At 40.5% G+C, this 21,207-nt stretch overlaps 1 protein-coding gene across 3 annotated transcripts in view; it reads right to left on the bottom strand.

The window, feature by feature from the left end:
* LOC117409325 (rap1 GTPase-GDP dissociation stimulator 1) overlaps positions 1-21,207 on the bottom strand; it is a 67,589-nt gene that overhangs the window by 38,016 nt on the left and 8,366 nt on the right. For 2 of the 3 annotated variants that reach the window (XM_034015188.3, XM_034015191.3), the window contains exons 2-3: positions 11,291-11,401; positions 754-876 (exon numbers count right to left, since the gene is read on the bottom strand). In XM_034015188.3, the coding sequence (XP_033871079.1) occupies positions 754-876; positions 11,291-11,401 (234 nt within the window). The remainder of the gene's footprint in view (positions 1-753; positions 877-11,290; positions 11,402-21,207) is intronic. The other variant, XM_034015190.3, reaches the window with a different exon arrangement.

Here is a 21,207-nt window from a genome sequence, read left to right as displayed (position 1 = left end):
TCCACTAGGATTGTAATGGACCATTCAGTCTACGTGTACTGCACAGTTTTATGTTATGTATAAAAAATGGCATAAAGACAGCTCCTGTCCTCCCTCCGAAACACCAAAAACAAACATGCTAAATGGCATAGATGCTAACAATATCACTGCCTTCTGTCTCTTAGCCAAGTGCCATCTGGTGCACAGTCAGATGAGGAAGAGCAGTTCTGTGATGAAGTTTTGTACATGTTTGTTTTGTCTGTTTGTGTGCCACACACCCGTGACACTGTTCTCAAAAAAAAATTCTGGATCCAATGCTAGGTGTGATTCAGAGACTAACTAAATGCTGAAATCCATTTTAATGTAGAGTTATACAATTTGAACAATAATTACATAGAGTAAACCAGTAGGGAGGCTTGTGCTCTGGTCATTTTATAACCCTCTGGACCATTCTCTTTGATGGAAATGATTGATGGAAAAATACCTTAATGTGCATAGTTTTCATTTATAGAGTTCTGTTGGATAAAGAGGGATGTATTGACACTTGAACACTGCTTTATGTGCACGAGGAAAGTAGATGAGGACAACACAAATAATATTAATAACACTACAACAAGGGGAACTACAACAATAAAACCATAACTACAACAAAAGACCACCAAGTAAAAATGTAATGAAATGGAATAAAAAAAATTAAAACTATACTGTATTGACAAGTGGTAGGAGGAAAACTGAAGATGTTCTAGCAGAGAAAGTTCTTGTGGAAAACCTCACCATTTTTGGCTACTTCGGCTATGATGTTAGCTACTTTTGGCGTGCAGGAAGATTGTGGAGCCAGCAGGCCAGGGAACACCTGGAGGAGCCCATTTTCTTGGATTTTTTCACTGGCTTCTGCATCTGAAACAAAGGAACCACAAAACAACTGTTACAGGGAGTAAACAGGTGATGCTCCAACAAGGCCCCTGTGGAATACTATCAACAGAGACACAGTCCTCTATGGCTCTGCACAAGACATTATTTTGTTTTGAATATGTTTCTATATTTCCGCCACCCCCCATTATTCATAGGCCCCCACTTTTTTTATTTATGTTGCTACTAGTTCCTACTACAGTAGAAATGGGGGGGCAAGTTTGTCCCAATTGTGTTTTTTTTTTGTTTTTTTTTAAATGTTGACAGTCTTACTGTACATAACATATTTACAGGGCTCACTCTTTTTGTAGCTGCTTTTTTTTTACATAGCACATCTTTAAATCATCTAACTTCGCAGTTTTCGTACTTGTGAAATGTTTTTTTAGACAAATTCTCTCTGCAGTAACCGGACCTCTGAATAACCTTGTGCAATTACTGTATATCTCCCAGATAAGGTACTACAACACGCCTCACCTGTTGCATGGTACACCTAACCAGGGGTAAAATTCTCAACAAAAAAGTGCAGGTACTCCTATGAGCAGCCAGGTGTTCATAATTATTTGTATTTCATACAAAAAATAAATAAATAAATCACATTAATGAAACTGTACAGCTCTGCTGTGTGCCTGTGTGTACTATTCGCCATGCACAGTGCTGTGCAGTGATTATGTCTTGTGACTATATGCAATCTAGGTGGAAAAATAAAATACTACACACTGTAAACAAGAAAAAGGCAAAAAATGTGTCTGCAGCAGATCGTGTAAAGCAGTATCCAGCAGGAGTTTTACACAGCAACAGAGGTAAGCTCTTCTGTACGTCCTGTAATGTTACTGTAGATCACTACCGTAAAGCGGCTGTTGACAGGCATTTAGATTCAAGTATTCACCGAAAGAGAAAGGCAGCAATCCAGAGCAGTACTGCAACTGCTTTACTTGCAAAGAAACAAAAAACGGTGACTTCCATGTTCCAAAAGTCCTCTGAAAACCGTGAAGTACGAAACACATTACATTTTCTCACCTGACAGAGGCATGTGTTTGCACAAATATCCCTCTTGAAAAATTGTACAACCCAAAGTTACGTCAATTCTTCAGGCCGAGTGTAGCAAATGGTGTTGTGATTCCTTCACCAGCCTAGCTGAGACATGAATATTTACCTAAAGTTGCCAAGTATCACAAGCAGGAGATTATGGAATTGGTCAAACGTCTGGTTGCTTGTCAGTGGTCACTGACAAGTCGACTGATGCCCAAGATCAGTATGTGTTACACATTGTATTTGTTTTGCAAGACCTGGTGAATGGTGAACATGCATCTGACGTAGAAATGAAAGCTGACCTTGCAGATACACTTATGACACTACCGTGAATTTAAAAGAAAATCAGTGATTTTCACAGGGCCTTAATTATTAGTGTTTCTTTGTTGTTTCTGTCTATATTAATTACCATGAACAAATAGGCTTCTCAAAGCTGAACAAGAGGAAATGTGATGAAATCATATCAGTGTTATAGATCCGGTACACTTTCGGCAATTGATTTTTCATCATGGCATGACCATCGTCGCCATACAATATCAGAAGAATTTCTTTTTTAAAACAGATTTGCTAGCCAGCAGAGCAAATACTTAAATAACCACTCTACCACTCTACGTTACGTATCAAAACTGTTTTAAAATGCAACATGTTTAACAGCTGCAGTATAGCCTTCAACAACATTCGCAAGGAGAAGTGAAAAAGATCGTAATCTAATGCTTTCAGATACAGAAACCAAAATATATATAAAAAAATGTTATTCAAATCAACAACAGTGATTACTGTTGTTGTTTAACAGCTGCTCGTAATTAAAAAATAATATTACAAACTCAAAGAAAAGTTCCAGCTAGACTTTTATCGTATAATTAATTACTGTAAGTGGTATTTTTTTTCTCTTGCAGAATGGTCAATCAACTTCTGAATCCAACTGGATTTATGAAGAGTTTAACACGGCAAAACTTTACGTAGCTAGCGTGGACACAAGCATGACTTCATGGATGTAACATTCAAAAAAGTACCTTACTAGTCTCATCGTGTATATTAAGAAAATAAACATATTTCTCTATAGAGTGGTTCCCAGAATTCATATTTTACTTTTAAAGTGATTTTTCTTCACATGCCTCAGAAAGCACCTATACTTTACAAATTCAGTCATATTCATTGTTTTGAAGGTTTAAAAGAAATTATATATATATATATATATATATATATATATATATATATATATATATATATATATATATATATATATATTAAAATCAGGAGACTAAATTAAACATTTCAAAAAAGTAAACTTCAGATTTCATTAATTCAATTGTATTTCACTTTCCATTTCTTAAATAATAATTAGTAGTCGATCAGGGGAGGGTAACGTTACTGACCAATCATATAAACCCATAGGCGGATGAGACTGACCGATTGGTTTAACAATGATTGGCAAAGCTGCTAAATAACTTCTCATGAGCTTGCTGCCAATAACTTAAGATAATTAGATCATCCATTGCCATTGGTTCACTTCAAGAATATTTTAATGGATTGTTTTGTTTCTGTGACAAGACTTTTCAAACAGAAAGCTAGTGGACTGTGTAAAATAAACAACCAAGAGTGGATGGAATACATGCGCATTGGATGAAAAGCAGAACAAATGAGTCCTGGTAACCAGTACCGGCATCAAAAAAGTCCTGGTACTGAGTACCGGTGAGTACAGGCAGAATTTCACCCCTGCTCCTAACGTTTCTGAGTCAAATGTTTCCTAGCTGTGATAGACTCCCAGAAACAAAAGCACTGGATTTTCAACTGCATTTTGTTCCACTCTTCTTAATTAAACAAAATGAATGAAATATAAGCAGCATCATGAGGATGATGGCACAATAAATCAGCGCAGAGTACATTTAAAAGGATTTCGAATTTGTATTTAGTTAATGATCAGTTCTATTAATTGCTGTAAACTATTCAGATTGTCCTGAAAGGCCTAATTGGGCCATTCATCTAGTTTGTATTACTGAGTGTTCACAATACAATCACTCGGTGAAGACAGAATGGAGCCTTTTGGGCACCAAGGGACTTTTTGATCAAATTAAAGTTTTGTTTTAAAGCAAATGCAAACAGTATTCACTTAAAATAAATTTTACTTATATGCCATTCTTTTTAAGATGTAAATCGCTATTAATGACAACTTGTAAATGTTTACTGCTAAAAAAAAAATGCTTACTGCTAAATTAATTGAAGTAATGTTTTCATGTTTGTTTTTCCCTAATTGATATACAATAAAGTCAAATATTTAAATAGGAGTGGAAAATATTTTGCTGGATAACAGATCAAGAAAATAACTTAGTAAGTTTTCAGTGTCTGTGTGTGAACGGCACAGCAGGCAGCTTGTCGGATTGAGTGCCGCTGGAAACTTACACAGGTTCCAAACAAACCCCCTCAAAGACGTCTTGGACTGCACGGCCTCTCTCCGTGATTACTTTTTACAAATAAAGATGCCAAAAATGTTATTTTTTTTATTTTTAGAAAACACTGCACTGCAGGCTGCTGGTCTTGACCAAGATAGTGAGTCTGAAAGTTGTGATCTTAAGGGCAGTTTAGCTAGCGAGACAGGAAGAGACGGGGGGCGGGGGGGGGGGGGCGACGACACACACACACACACACACACACACACACACACACAACAAAACAAAGCAGCAATAATTAAATAAATAAAAAAATAACCAAAACAAAAATGTATTGCATATAGTATAATCAAATTTGTTCTACAGATCTACCAAATGAAGACAAACAAACTCTAGGGCTTTCTTGTATTGTTGCATTATATTCATATGGCTTACACGCATCTATTTACACATCTTTTTAGGTACAGTATTCTTATTCTTTATGGCCACACTTTCTGTTAGAACCTTTCCAATCTGTAATTTACACTCATTCTATTTTATAACAAAAAATAATAATAATAATAAAGTTTAGTAAGTATTTGAATCACTGTTCCCATGTTGTACATTTTTTTGGATAACTGCAGAAAATAATTATCAGTGTTTATCCGTGTATATGCAGTCGATAGAGCTGATAATAAAGATAGGTATCAATTGCTGAACAAATGCAATCAACTTGAGTATTTTAACCTCACTGAAAAGTGTAACCGGTGAAGTTTTTGTTTCAACAGGTGTCGTGCATGATTATTCTCATTTGGATTTAAGGTGGTAGAAGCCAGACTTTAACTTAAGTGGGTGCCAACTTGCCAACAGAAAGCAGTCAAGTACGTTTCTATGTATAAATTGGTGAGAATCTGAGGATGTTTAAGAAACTATTTACTTTGACCACCACTTTGTCAACATCTGGTGTGACATATACAGTGCCTATAGAAAGTCTACACACCCTTTCAAAATGTTCATCTTTTGTTGCCTTATAGCCTGGAATTAAAATGCATTAAAATATTTTTTTTTCATGCATCTACACATCCTACCCCACAACTTCCAAGTGAAAAAAATATTCTAGAAATTTGTAGAAAATTAGTTAAAAATAAAAACTGAAATAGCTTGGTTGGATAAGTGTCCTCCCCCCTTGTAATAGCAATCCTAAATTAGCTCAGGTGTAACCCATCGCCTTCAAAATCACACAAAAAGTTAAGTGGCCTCCACCTGTGTTAAACTGTAGTGATTCACATGCTTTCAGGATAAATTCAGCAGTTCCTGTAGGTTTCCTCTGCTGGGTAGTACATTTCAAAGCAAAGACTCAACCATGAGCACCAAGGCACTTTCAAAAGAACTCTGGGACAAAGTTGTTGAAAGACACAGATCAGGGGATGGGTATAAAAAAATATCAAAGGCCTTGATATTTACGATTATTAAGAAGTGGAAGGTGTATGGCACCACCAAGACCCTGCCTAGATCAGACCGTCCCTCCAAACTGGATGACCGAGCAAGAAGGAGACTGATCAGAGAGGCTACCAAGAGGTCAATGGCAACTCTGCAAGAGCAACAGGCTTTTAGGGCCAAGACTGGTCAAAGTGTGCACGTGACAACAATATCTCAAGCACTCCACAAATCTGGCCAGTATGGTAGGGTGGCAAGAAGGAAGCCATTGCTCAAGAAAGTCCACCTTGAATCCCGTTTGAAGTATGCAAAAAAACACTGATTCTATAGCCATGTGGCAAAAAGTTTTGTGGTCTGACGAAACTAAAATGGAACTTTTTGGCCTAAATGCAAAGAGTTATGTTTGGTGCAAACCCAACACAGAGCATCACCCAATGAACACCACCCCTACTGTGAAGCATGGTGGTGGCAGCATCATGTTATGGGGATGTTTCTCACCGGCAGGGACTGGGGCACTTGTCAGGATAGAAGGGAAAATGAATGGAGCAAAGTACAGAGAAGTCCTTGAGGAAAACCTGCTGCCCTCTGCAAGAAAGCTGAAACTGGGACGGAAGTTCACCTTTCAGCATGACAACGAGCAAAAGCACACAGCCAAAGCTACACTGGAGTGGCTAAGAAACAAAAAGGTAAATGTCCTGGAGTGGTCCAGTCAGAGCCCCGACCTAAATCCAATTGAAAATTTATGGCATGACGAAGACTGCTGTCCATCAATGCTCCCCAAGGAACTTGACAGAGCTTGAACAGTTTTGTAAAGAAGAATGGTCAAATATTGCCAAATCTAGGTGTGCAAAGTTATTATTATTATTATTATTATTATTTATTTCTTAGCAGACGCCCTTATCCAGGGCGACTTACAATCGTAAGCAAATACATTTCAAGTGTTACAATACAAGTAATACAATAAGAGCAAGAAATACAATAACTTTTGTTCAAGCAAAGTACAAGTGTGACAAACTACAATTCAATAATACAGCAGATAATAGTGATAGTTACATCAGGATATGATTAAATAGTGATAGTTACATCAGGCTATGATTAAATACAAAGTACTACAGGTTAAACACTTGGCAGATTACAGTATTCTGAAGTACAGGATTAAATGCAGTAAAATAGGGGGCAGATAAGAGCAAAATAAAGCACATTTACATGAAGGGTGATAGTGTCCCAGGATACAAACAGAGGAGTTCTACAGGTGCTGTTTGAAGAGGTGAGTCTTAAGGAGGCGTCGGAATGTGGTCAGGGACTGGGCAGTCCTGACATCTGTAGGAAGGTCATTCCACCACTGCGGAGCAAGGGTGGAGAAGGAGCGGGCTCTGGAGGCAGGGGAGCACTAGTCTTCTAGTGCAGGCGGAGCGGAGAGGTCGAGTGGGGGTGTAGGGAGAGATGAGGGTCTGGAGGTAGCTGGGTGCAGTCTGGTCAAGGCATCTGTAGGCTAGTACAAGAGTCTTGAACTGGATGCGAGTGGTGATCGGGAGCCAGTGGAGCGAGCAGAGTAGTGGAGTAGTGTGGGCGAAGTGAGGAAGAGAGAACACCAGGCGGGCAGCAGAGTTCTGGATGAGCTGGAGTGGACGGGTGGCGGACGCAGGGAGGCCAGCCAGGAGGGAGTTGCAGTAGTCTAGGCGGGAGAGTACCAGGGCCTGGACCAGGAGCTGGGTAGCATAGTTGGTGAGGAAGGGTCGGATTCTTCGGATGTTGCTCAGGAAGAATCGGCAAGTGCGTGCCAGAGTGGAGATGTGCTGGGAATAAGAGAGGCAGGGTTCCAGGGTGACTCCAAGGTTCTTAGCAGAGGAAGAGGGAGAGAGTGTGGTAGATTCCAGAGGAACAGAGATAAAGAGATCAGAGGAGGGGGAGGAGGAGGGAAAGAAAAGGAGGTCAGATTTAGAGAGGTTGAGTTTGAGGTGATGCGAGTGCATCCAGGAGGAAATAGCAGACAGACAGGTAGAGATACGGGAGGAGATGGTGGAGTCAGAGGTGGGGAAGGAGAGGAAAATCTGAGCATCATCAGCATAGAAATGGTATGAGAAACCATAGGATGCGATGAGGGGGCCCAGGGAGCGGGTGTAGAGAGAGAACAGGAGAGGACCCAAGACTGACCCTTGGGGGACTCCAGTTAAGAGAGGGTGAGGTGTGGAGGTTGCTCCACGCCAGGTTACCTGGTAAGTGTGGTTGGAGAGGTAGGAGGAGAACCAGGCCAGAGCAGTGCCAGAGATCCCCAGGTCAGCAAGAGATGATAGTAGAATAGAGTGATCAACAGTGTCAAAGGCAGCAGAGAGGTCGAGGAGAATTAGGACAGAGGAGAGAGAGGCAGCGCGGGCACACTTAAGTGAGTTGGTGACAGACAGGAGGGCGGTTTCAGTGGAGTGGGCAGAGCGGAAGCCAGATTGGAGAGGGTCAAGCAGAGAGTGGTTGGACAGGAAAGCAGAGAGCTGGCGGTGTACAGTCCGCTCGAGGGTTTTGGAGAGGAAGGGTAGGAGGGAGACAGGACGGTAGCTCTGGAGGGAGGTGGGGTCGAGGGTAGGTTTTTTGAGGAGGGGAGTGATAGAGGCTTTTTTGAAGGCAGAGGGAAAGATACCAGAAAGTAGAGAGGTGTTGAGGAGGGAGGACATGAAGGGGAGTAGAGCAGGAGCAGCAGCTTGAAAGAGGTGAGTGGGGAGGGGGTCCAAGGCACATGTCTGAGAGGGGCAAGAAGGTGGAGAAGGAGGGCGAGTTAGTAGGGAATGTAGTGGGTGTAGGGGTTGGAGCAGGAGGGGGTGCGGGGGAGGGAGAGGTGTTAAAGATTTTGCGGATATCTGAGATTTTAGAAGAGAAGAAGGAGGCAAAGTCATCAGGGGAGATAGAGGAGGGAGGAGGAGGGGGGGAGGGTTTAGGAGGGAGGAGAAGGTAGAGAATAGTTTACGTGGGTTGTTAGTGGAGGCTTGGATTACAGATTGGAAATAAGCACATTTAGCAGAGGAGAGAGTAGAGGAGAAGGAGGAGAGGAGAGTGCGGTAAAGGTCTAGGGCAGCAGGGAGTTTGGTTCTCTTCCATTTATTTTCAGCAGATCACAGTGTGATTCTTGCCGAGCGGAGAGCAGAGGAGAGCCAGGGATGGGGAGGGGAGGGGCGAGCAGGTCGGGAGGTGAGGGGACAGAGGGAGTCGAGGGAGGAGGTGAGTGAGGAGAAGAGGGTGGAGGTAGCAGAGTCTACGGAGAGTTGTGAAAAGGAGTCGATAGGAGGGAGGTGAGAGAGAGCAGTGGAGGCAAGGACAGAGGGGGAGAGAGAGCGGAGGTTATGGCGAGAGGTGATAGTGGGGGTAGGAGGAGCAGGGAGAGGGGGGAAAGAGAGAAAAAGAGATGAAATAGTGATCAGAGAGGTCCAGGGGGGTGACAGAGAGGGTGGAGGGGCAGCAGGCCCTGGAAAAGGTGAGGTCCAGTTGATGGCCAGCTTTGTGGGTAGGACCTATCCCAACAGTTGGTAGAGACCTATCCCAACAGACTCACAGCTGTAATTGCTGCCAAAGGTGCTTCCACCAAGTATTAACTCAGGGGGGGTGGAGACTTATCCAATTATGATCTTTCAGTTTTGTATTTTTAATATAAAACTTTTTTCCCCTTAACAGTGTGGAGTATGGTGTGTAGATAAGTGGAAGAAAATCCTCATTGTGGAGTATGGTGTGTAGATAAGTGGAAGAAAATCCTCATTTAAATGCATGAAACTCTGAGGCACTGACACAACAAAATGTCAACAAAGTTCAAGGGGGTGTAGACTTTCTATAGGCACTGTATATTTATTCTTTAGCTGTACTATATTCTTTAGCTGTACTATATGTACTACTGATGAAACAGGACATTTCACTGAATATTTTCTCGCTCACCAGCCAAATTCACATTCCAAATCAACCCCGATATCTGGAAGAAGTGTTTGCTGATATTATTTTCTACATTCATTAACATTTTTTGAGGAAAATGCAGCCATTGAAGTAGCATTTCATTGACATTTCTTAAATGGGAATATAAGATCAAATGCCTCAACATACAATTAAGATGTTAAATTCAGTAGATCAGTTGATTACCTTTTAGGGAGGTTAAACCACATCTGTGTATGTTACAGGACACGGGCCTCCTTGAGATCATGATTAGTTTCATACACGTCTACTTTCACTTTTTGAGACATTACCAGTAAATGTGCTTGTTACGATTCAATGAGTAGCAGCTACCCATCCACTAATAAACTACTGCATTGGACGTGTCTCCTTTGCCTGGGGAACAAGAGTAATGTAGGAGGGAATGTGTGGGAGGCATCGGCCAGCATCTGTCATGCAGTCACCGATATTCAAAACACACTAAAAATGATTTATGACTGTTCAGCAATTTCAAGAATAAATAATGGAAATGTGTGACATTCTATAAAATCAGTAGAAATGGATGTGGCTCTACAGAAGTTCCCATAACCAAAAAATGTACCAATCTATTTTATTACAATACATAAAGAAGAAAATGCCTGATCAGATACAGTAAAAAACAAAACAAAAAAACATATGGTGGTTAAAGTATTGACACAGTTGGGTAAACAAGTTAGAGTCGGAGCAGATGTTTATCATAGCTTCATTTATTATTATGTACTCAGCCTAGCTCAACAAAAAAGTAAAAACGTGTACTTTTTTGCAAGTTTTATCACTGTCTGAATGTTTTCAGACAGTGATATTTTGTGAAATGTAAGCATTTTGATTGGTTTCCATCCATTGGTTGCCATTCACTCAGCGCCCATATGGGTTCCTATATGTGTTCCATAGTAACCATGACCCTATCTACACACCGTAATGAGTTATAAGCTAGTTTTACATTTGACCTTGAGAAGTCAAAGGTCAAGGTCAATATCAAAGTATTTGGTACAGAAGCTTAGAATTCTGACTAAAACCAGGAAAAGTGAACATATTACCTCTTTACATTGGCACTCTGTGCAGTAAAGAATTGATTTTAAGATTTTGCTGTCAACTTACAAGGGACCATTACAGTATTAAAGTCAAGACTAAAAACGCACTTTTATAAAATGGCTTTCTTATTTTAGTGGGTTTTAATGTAACTTTAAAATTGCTGCTTTTGTATTGTGTATACTGTTATTTAAATGGTCTGACTGTGGCAGTTGTATGTGTCACATGCTATACAAATGTATTGTGGTTTGTTCTTTTTTGTCTGCTATGTACTGTACAGTGCTTTGCGATAATTTTGTATAAAAAGCGCTATATAAATGCAATAAATATACATAAATATATGTTATGCGCAATATATGCAACTAGAGCAATGCTGTAATTTGATTGGCCCAATTTGCTTCAATTAGATTAGCGGTTTTGGAGAAGAAGACATTTGTGTGTTAATTAGCTTAGCCTACATGGCTGCCATACCACTGAACCAATCAGCTTAATTTCGACCCTAACCATATCTACCAAGCTTCAGAACTCTGCAAAAAATGCTGTAAATATGGCTGCTTCCTTCATCCGTGCCCCACTATAAAGAGTTGTCGAGCCCTACTTACTGTTGTGAGCCAAGGCTTTAAGCAGGCAGTCCAGACATCCCTCCAAGCTATCCTCTGTGCTCTCAGCTGCTGTTAGCTTCAGCTTCTTCAGGGCCTCACAGAAGTTATCTGCTTGGATAACAGGAAACAGAAAGACATCAGGGCTTCCATATATTGTACAGCACCTTCAAAACTTACATGTTAGCTGTGAATCTGACCACATGCCCTGCATAAGGGGTCCAATCTTTAACATGGAATACTGGTCACAGAGTTCAAATACTGTAGATTCCACAGGGCAATTCAATCCCCCATATTCAGCGCAAACAGCAGAGTACACACTGTCAGTAGAATTCCCTGCTGAACAGTGAAATAAATCAATACAATCAAATCTATCAATAACACCCATAGCTGTTAACATAATGTATGTTTAGAAAGTGCAAATACTGTTATGGTCTTGGCACTAGATTTAGTAAATCGAAATACAGGGTGATTAGAACGTTTGCCACATCAAGCATCTCATCAGGTATGCTGGCCACCTCCCAGACAATGGCATCCTTGAGGTCCGGAATTGTGCGAGGGTTCCCTTCGGTAGACGTGTGACTTCAGGTACCTCAATAACCAGAAATCTGCTGGGGTAAGGTGCTGTGAACAAGGTGGCCATTCACAAGGAAAGCGACATGAAATGATTCTGTCCTGAAAGTGCTCCTGCAAGACGCATTTCACCTGGTTACCAATATGCGGAGAGGCACCATCCTGCATGAAGACTGTAGTGTTTATCACATTTCGTTGCTGCAGCATAGAAATGACATGGGTTGTCAGCATGGTGTGGTATCGTGCAGCAGTGACTGGGCACGTTTGAGGTCCCCTTGCTGATGGCTCTTATTAAAAAAAAAAAAAAACGAAAACGGTTCAATTAACAAAGTTAGCCATAAAGCCACACCACACTGTCACTTTAACATCACATAGGGGTCTCGCAAATGTGGTATGTGGATTAGTCTCTGACCAGACAACACAGTTGCGCATGTTCACACTTCCAGACAGGGTTAAGTGTGCTTCATCTGTCCACAGGATATTAGCAGGCCACTGGTCATCCAATTCCCATCGTGCCAAGAACTGCAACGCAAAATCGACACGTCTGATGAAATCAGTCTCCTCCAATGCTTGAACATGATGCAGCTTGTATGTAAACATTTGCAGAGTTGAATGAAGAGCCGTACAAACAGTTGAATTGGGCAAATCCAGGCGGCGGGCGACAGCACGTGCGCTTGTGCTGGGTTGTTCTGCTACGGCATGGCTGATCTCAGTGCAACCTGTTTGCTCAATTTTTTTGATTAACTTGTGAACATCAACTCTTGAACATTGACCATTGTGGATGTTATGCACTCTACAATATTCCCTGAGAGCTGGCTCGGCATTGCTTCCTTTGCTGTAAAAAAAAAAAAAAACCTGACCAGTTCACCTCTCTGCACACGTGTCAGCTTCATGTTGCTTGCGAGTGACAGGACTATTTATACCCACAGCACTGTAGTATGGAAAGACGCGGCAGTAACCACAGTGGCGCCCCCTAGTGACAAATTAATAACTGGCATTTGCGTCCCCATGGTTCCCTTAACAACCGTATGCAGTTTCACCTTCCTACGCTCTACTGTTTGTGAGATATGGTGCGTTGATGTGGTAAACATACTTTCTAATCACCCTGTATATTTACAGTACAGTAGTTGGTAACATCAGTTAATCAAAAAAATAAGATTCAGACGTGTAGTTAAACAACAGGTTAACACCTTCACTAAAATAGCATGTGTATGGAAATGTTTCAAGCCTTTCATTTCTAGTTGCTTCAGATAAAAAAAATAAAGATATTTTAAGGTGCTGAACAAGAGGACCCTAAGCTTAAAAAACATCACCACAGAAACTTTCAACAGAACAGAATTAACGGTCAGTGCCAGTGTAAAGGCATTAGATCAAAAATGGATGTTGTTGAACTACTGGCCCTTGGAGAACAAAGACAGAAGTCCACTAAAATTCACTGGTTGCCTGGCCAATAGGGGCCGCTTTAGTGAGGAGAGGCAGTCCCTTATGCTTTTACCTCCCAACACATGGGAGCTCCAATGTGATTTGGCACAACCAGGTCACAAACCTGCACTACCCCTACACAGCACAGTCATGGTGTTTAGAGGTGAGCCGAGGAGATTCAAATTAGAAAAGATACTTAAATTGCTTTTCATTTTAAACAGCTTTCTTCATTTCACACATCACCCATCACTGGTATAACTGGGAGGCGAAGGACACAATTTAAGTGTGTTACAAGTCAGCATTGTTTTGTGTAGTATATTCCCTACTGAAAGTAACAAAAAATATATTAAAAAGAGTAAACAAAAGTATTTTATAGTTTTAAAATGGTCTGCTAACTTCAAAAAGCACTGTGCCTGTTGCATTCAATTAGAGATATCTGAATGGATCAATATTATTTAACCCTAGATATGTAACTCCAATCATGGTCTAGCAAGGTGAATCATGGAAAATCAGGGATGACCATGTAAACAGTTCAGGGCTTAATCATAAGAAAAAAATGGCTAAGCAAACAAATAAAGTGCAACATTTAAACATGATAAAAAGTATCTGGGTACAGCACTGAAAAATGTAATGAATTCATTTACATTCTTTATGAAATTGAATTTTCAAAAGCAATATTAAAATAGTTGTATTAAATAGAAAAAAGAAAAAAAGACTTTCGATGGTTGGTTTTAAATCTTGCCTGAATGAGAAAGCAGCACACTTTGTCCATCAAACAGCATGACCATCAAACAATGTTGGCACACCTTGTGTTTTTAACACGACAGAAAAACTATAATATCTTTAGAAAGTTAAAACACAAAAACAGCAGTCTCAAGCATTCTCATCTCCAGAGATGCATTTACAAATGGTGGCAAATTACTACAATCCATGCATAAAAAAACAGCTGCAGTATAATGATCAAACTAATCAGTTCCTACCTCATTTCATTTAATCCAACACTCTTTATAGTAGGTGATTTTCAGCCAGGGGCGCCGCAGTCAGGGGGGCCAGAGGAGCAATGCCCCCCTCATTTTCTGACAAAAGAAACATGTGCACAGCGGAAAACGGCACTTGTACAAGTAGACTATGACCTTGGGCTCTGGAGAGTTGGCAAATCTTACTTGCACGTATAACATTATGTCATTTGGTTGCATTGTTCCTACTAGGAAGATATTCTTGTGCTGCCTGCAGTAAAGACCCACAGATGCACGAAACATTATACTTCAGTGATGAACCTTCATTTGTTGACAAACAATGGAATGTTTTTATATTTAATATAGAGTAATGTAATGTAGTGTAAATTCTTACAGGGTACATTATTTGGATCTCCATAAGGGGAAAATAAGAGGATAGCTACTTTTGGTGAAATAAATGCAGTTATATTTAATATTATTATTTATTTCTTAGCAGACACCCTTATCCAGGATGACTTACAATTGTTACAAGATATCACATTATTTTTACATACAGTTACCCATTTATACAGTTGGGTTTTTATTGGAGCAATCTAGGTAAAGTACCTTGCTCAAGGGTACAGCAGCAGTGTCCCCCACTGGGGATTGAACCCACAACACTCCGGTCAAGAGTCCAGAGCCCTAACCACTACTCTACACTGCTGACCTAATATAAATGTTATTCATGAGAACCCAAGTCAGTTTCTGTTTTTCGATTGTGTTTAATTAGTATAAAATGGACAAGGAAACATTTAAGAATTTGTTGATAGCGGTGGTCCCTCATATATATGTAACACTGCAGCATGCTATTTCTTGTGCCGAGAAACTGACATTTGAAGCCAGAAATTTCAATCTCAGTGCCACTTTACAGTTGAAAAGTCCTACTACCCTTCCAGAACTCAATCATAAAAGTCAACTGGCACTGGTGCATACTGAATAAGAATAAGCAGCTGACAAAATAGCCAACAAGAGAGCAAGATCACACACCACATTTCACATTCATATTTCATATACTGTTGCGCATAGGATTATTATTATTTAAATTGGCATTTACTGTTGAATTAAAACATCTGATGCACATGTCTTCAATGTAGGCTACTGTACAGGTCTGCTGCTGTTCAGATCATTAGAACACACATTACATAATTACGTTTGTCGACTGGTTAATACATTCTGTTTACTGATCGATTGATTGATACCAAGTTATAAAAAATACATCAGTTGCTCAGCAATGAGGTGTCATACAATGAACACGACTGTACAGTATGAGGACTTCTTCAAACATATGTCCAGTTGTTCCCCAGACACTGAATGCAGTCAAATAGAAATCTGGGTCATTTCAGGTTCCAGGATGACACAGCAGTCAGCTATCAAAATGGAAGATATCCCCCAAGACAGGGAGTTCTTGCTTTGTTCTTATCAGCAGTAACGTACACAAGGTATTGAGCAGCTTTTCAAACAGTTTCTTCTTAAAATACATTTGAGAGTGACTCAACTATCACAAGGAAACTGATCATTTGGATGACCAGATCCAATCTGTCAGTAAATTGTAAACCCTGTTTCGTACACCTCATTGCAAACATAAGAAAGTCAGCATACATTTTGTTATGGGATGCATATATCCCTTCTAATTTAAAAGGGTTAAAATGCTACAGAACATCATGTCTTTTTTAAATACTAACCGAATTAAATTTAATTTACTAATGCTGTAGTTATTTCAAAATAACAAAATGAAAAGTTAAATAAGCTTGGACTTTTAAACCAGCCCTATTAATGAAGATTACCTTCATCAAAGACTTTAAAATAAAAATGAAAAACTTCCAATATACCGTCAAGAAAGCTGTCTCCCAGCTCACCATGAGCTACGGTACACTGCTACACATCACTTCAAATGTCATGCTGATATAGTAAGATCTAGTCACCCAAGTCTCTTGGGTATGGGATTTAGCTACTTGTCACACAATGTTTACTCCCAGTGGTACCGTAGCTCGCTCAGCAGCAATCTTTGGGTAATTAAAATGGTCTGGGTATTGTTTATAAGCTACTGTAGCAGCCTTAATTCCCTGAACAGGATAAACACAGGGACCAGGCTCATACAGCTTGCAAAATTAAAACGAAAAGGCATGAAGGAAACACATAATAATAATCTGGAATGCTTTTACACTCAGTGCTTCAGGAAGCCATGAATGGTTCAGACTTTTACATTTTTATGTTGTGTGTTGTGCCCATCCTCACAGCTTGAGACAGCACTGTTCTGACCTAGTTTCATGCTGCAGGTACTTAGCAAGCAGCATAGAGACTGGATTATTCAGAAATGCATTCTGTAGCAAGGCTGTCTGGCTGAAAAAGACCATTGTTGAAAGATTATTAAGGCTGTTTAAATGTACTTTTTTTTTTTTTTTTAGAGCTATTGTAACATGAAGTTACAATAGCTGCAGTGTGGAGTAGTGGTTAGGGCTCTGGATTCTTGACCGGAGGGTTGTGGGTTCAATCCCCAGTGGGGGACACTGCTGTTGTACCCTTGAGCAAGGTACTTTACCTAGATTGCTCCAGTAAAAACCCAACTGTATAAATGGGTAATTGTATGTAAAAATAATGTGATATCTGTATAATGTGAAATAATGTATAATGTGATATCTTGTAACAATTGTAAGTCGCCCTGCAGAGAGAGGGATGAATTAAGCATCTACTATGATGAGCCAGCTGGACAAAAACCCAGTTGAATTCTGGAACTAGATGCCTTCTGATTTCCTGTTATGATACAGCAAGCAAAGCAGTACCAAGCCATTTCTGCAACTTCTGTGCTTTCTGAACTTCCACATCTGGTGTGATTCTCAACACTCGGCAACTGTCTTGCCTGAAAGTGTAAATTCACTTCTACAATATTTCTGAGGGAGAAATGTTTTTAATACAAAACTAAATAAAAGTACTTGAATGCTGAGGGGGCTAAAAAGTTATTAACCCTTTGCGGTCCATTGTCGGACTGGGTCCGACATTGCAATTATTCCTCACAGGTCCTTTGCCGGACTGGGTCCGACATTATTATAGCAACGCAATAAACGGGTGTTTAGTCGTTTTTTCTCCGGAAAAAGCCGAGAAAACCATTCAATTGCCGAGTGGGAGCGACAGGAGCCGAGACCAGTCGAAAAAAAAAAAGCGTATCTCAGGATTAGTCATACGTGGTATCAGGTATCAGATAACGGGGCGGTCATAGTAAACAAGCTGGCTGAGTGCGTCAGCGCACAGAGACTATCATGGACATTTGCAGAGCTTTTTTCAGATGTTATAGTAATAAAATAATGACTTGGATCGCATTATTGAGGAGTTTGGTGATAAAACGAATGATCCGGAGATGATCAAATCGGTATGTACGACTATTATTATTATTATTATTTATTTATTTCTTACATAGGTGAACGCTATAGCAAACGAAAGGGTGGGGCGGGGCTGGAGATGCCTAGTGAGTGCTTTGTTGATATGCAGGGCCATTTAAACCCGTTTGACTGTGAAAAAAAAATTACTTTTAAACAGCGGGTATAAAATTAACTGCGCATGTGAAAATTAATTAGACCTGGCGTGCCTGACACACAATTAATAAATGGACTGCAAAGGGTTAAACATACGGCATACTCTTTAACATCACAGAAATTGTGTTGTTTTAATGTAATGTGTTCAATTATTTATTGGCGATGAAGTCTTCATACAACTTTGATGGTTTAATAGCATATACTATGTACTTTACTACATGAGGCAGCTTCAAAAGCTTGATGCTGTATATTTTTCAATAAGATATAGGAAAAGGGCTCCCGAGTGGCGCATCCAGTAAAAGCACTCGCTAGAGTGCAGGATGCGCTCTATAGCCTGGACGTCGCCGGTTCAAGTCCAGGCTATTCCACAGCCGACTGTGGACGGGAGCTCCCAGGGTGCGGCGCTCAATTGGCCGAGCGTCGCCCAGGGGGAGGGAGGGTTAGGTCGGCCAGGGTGTCCTCGGCTCACCGCGCACCAGCGACCCCTGTAGTCTGGCCGGGCGCCTGTGGGCTTGCCTGTAAGCTGCCCAGAGCGGCGTTGTCCTCCGACGCTGTAGCTCTGAGGCGGCTGCACGGTGAGTTTGCAGTGTGTAAAGAAGCGGGCGGCTGACGGCACACGCTTCGGAGGACAGCATGTGCTCATCTTCGCCCCTCCCGAGTCAGCGCAGGGGTGGTAGCGGTAAGCTGAGCCTAAAAAATAATTGGGCATTTCAAATTGGGGAGAAAATAATAAAAACTAATAAAAAAAAATAAGATATAGGAAAAGAAAGCATGTACTAGGGGTGTGCCGATTCATCAATTCACACGGTGAACCGCGATATTTTTTTTGACGATACGATTATCAATACAGTGACCCCTATATCAATACTTTAAGTAAAATTTTATCTGCGAACATAAACATGTCTACACTGATAATTGGTGAATATTATTTAATAGTGTGTACTCTTGCAGCCTCACCTGCCAATCACTGTGTGTTAAGGGTGTTTCTGTCAAGCCCGCTGGAGGCTGAGCGGAGGCGGGTTATGTTGATAATGGAGGGTGACTGCGAAATTCGACCTGCTCCGGACGCTTTAAAAGCCAGTGTGGACTCACTTTGGTTTGTATTGTACCATGGACTCACATCATGTTATTAATAAGAGTCACGCTGTGTGTAAAATGTGTGTAAGGCTCAAATCAAGTATTCAGGGAATACAACCAATCTTAGTGTTCATTTAAAACAACACCATCAGATGATCGACAGCCCATCACAGTTACAGACGGGGTCAGATCGGTTAGCAAACGAAGATATGAAAACTCAATATGCACAGCCTACACTAGAAACATTCAATCGTGCAAAACTATCTGCAACACCTGTGCACGCTAAAAACATCACCCAGTCACTAGTGCATTTCATTTGAAAAGATATGCGCCCCTACTGTATTGTGGAAAACAAAGGGTTTCGAAAAATGATACATACTTTGGAGCCAAGGTACACTCTTCCTAACCGTTGTTATATAAGTGAAACTGCAGTTCCTGAATTAGACCAGCATGTTAAACAAGAGGTCATACAAGAGCTTTCCAGGGCCTTGACACTGTGGACCTCACTAGCAACAGAATTATATGCAGGGTTCGACGGTAACCATGGCCCGGCAGTCCGGGGCCGGTAGAGATCGCAGTCTGGCCTGTAGTTATGAAGCACCACAGGCCCGACTGGGCCGGTTACTTTTAACTAGTATAATGTATATAGTGCACATGGCTTCCGTTTCATAGATACAGGAAAATGTGCCATTGTGCCAAAAAGCTGAAAACGAATTTACAAAACCATTTTTTAAAAACATAACCACGAACTAATCCTAACTTTCCCGCCGCACGTCATATTTGTTGTACGGTCAGAATCTGAGGCCACGTACCGAAGTGCTGTGTTGGTACTCGTTCCTGCGACATGGCAAATCTTTTACAAATCGGGTTTTCTATAACTAAGCAACCAATAAGCCAAAAGGAAAGCACTGAAATCAATAAATCAAAGAAAGTAATTCTGAAAAAAAATGAAGACGAATATTTAGAGTGGAGGCTTATTTCAGTTTACACATTCAAAGTTCGCCGGTGCCATGCTCCCGGAAGCTGTTTCACGACTGGCTAGCAACAGCTGCAGAAGCTGCTGTGTACAGTCATTACAGCGGAACTCATGCAGGGATCTGTTAACATTAGCTAAAAACAAGGCAATAAAAATTCTGTTTTACTCTCTTTAAATATGAATATTATTTTAGTCATATGCTCAAAACTTTGTCAGATACAGAACCTTAAAAAAACTTTCATTTCCAAGAACTGTGCACATATTTATTATTATTATTTACAATACATGTAGATTTGTTTTAAATACATTTATTTTAAAGAATAAACAGGAAACAAAAGCAAAACAGTGATGCTTATTAGACCAAAAGTGCTTCACCAGTGTTATTGCAAACATTTTCACAAGGGTCATTCTGCGCCAACTCAACCAGAAAAGGGACATTCTGTTGCCTGACCGTGTCAGATTTTGCTAGAAAATTTCACCTGGGGGTTTTCAGGCCAGCTGAGTTCAGAAATGCTAATCTTTTTTTTTTTTTTTTATTTTAATTTCCCTTTCGAGCTGTGACCTGCCAAAGGTCAACCTAAAGTGAAATAGTGACCCTGACCAAAAAAAATCACCCTGGGCTCAACTTAGACGCTACCATCATGTGTAGCACCTCGTTCGACTCGTAATGAATAGGGCTTTCGAGAAAAAAATACCAGGAACACCTAACTCACTTTTAGCAAGTTGCCAGACGAGGGGCAAATGACGAGTTGTATTCGAACTTCAGCCCAACCCTTTGCCCTGTAGGGGATGTGGGTCCTAAAATGTTAGTATTGCTGCAAGAACCTTAGGAACCAGTCTTCCAAATTCTGTGAAAAAATGTTGGTTTCAAGTCCCACCACTGGTCATTAAAGGCCCATGAAATTTGAATTTTTGGTATTTCTACCAAGTTTAGGCCAAAATAACTCACGTGGGGGGGAGGGGTCCGAAAAATCACCCAAAGATGATTTTGGTCAGATGTTGATGACATCTACAAGAATCAAGCAAAACATTTTGGTATCCGTGGATTTTGGATTTTTGAAGTTGCATTTGTCATGCATTCGAGCATTGCTTATGGCCACTTCGGTGAGGCTAATGTACTGCATAGTCCTAACCACATTATTCTTCAATTTTGCATTGTCTGTGGTTAGATCTAGAGTAAAAAGTGACAGGGTGTGCTTCCAGTGGCACTAGCTTGGAGCCGAGGGTTATGAACTTGCGTGTGGAAATTGGATTTCTGTGTTACAGCGACACAAAATCTCAATTAGTTGCGTTTTAAAAACTACAAACTGATAGATAATCAGCAATCTGTCTGCTCGATTTTACAGACAG

Source organism: Acipenser ruthenus, chromosome 2 (assembly GCF_902713425.1).
Source record: "Acipenser ruthenus chromosome 2, fAciRut3.2 maternal haplotype, whole genome shotgun sequence".
In the NCBI taxonomy this organism is placed as follows: Eukaryota; Metazoa; Chordata; class Actinopteri; order Acipenseriformes; family Acipenseridae; genus Acipenser; species Acipenser ruthenus.
This window is presented reverse-complemented; position numbering and strand designations above follow the sequence as displayed.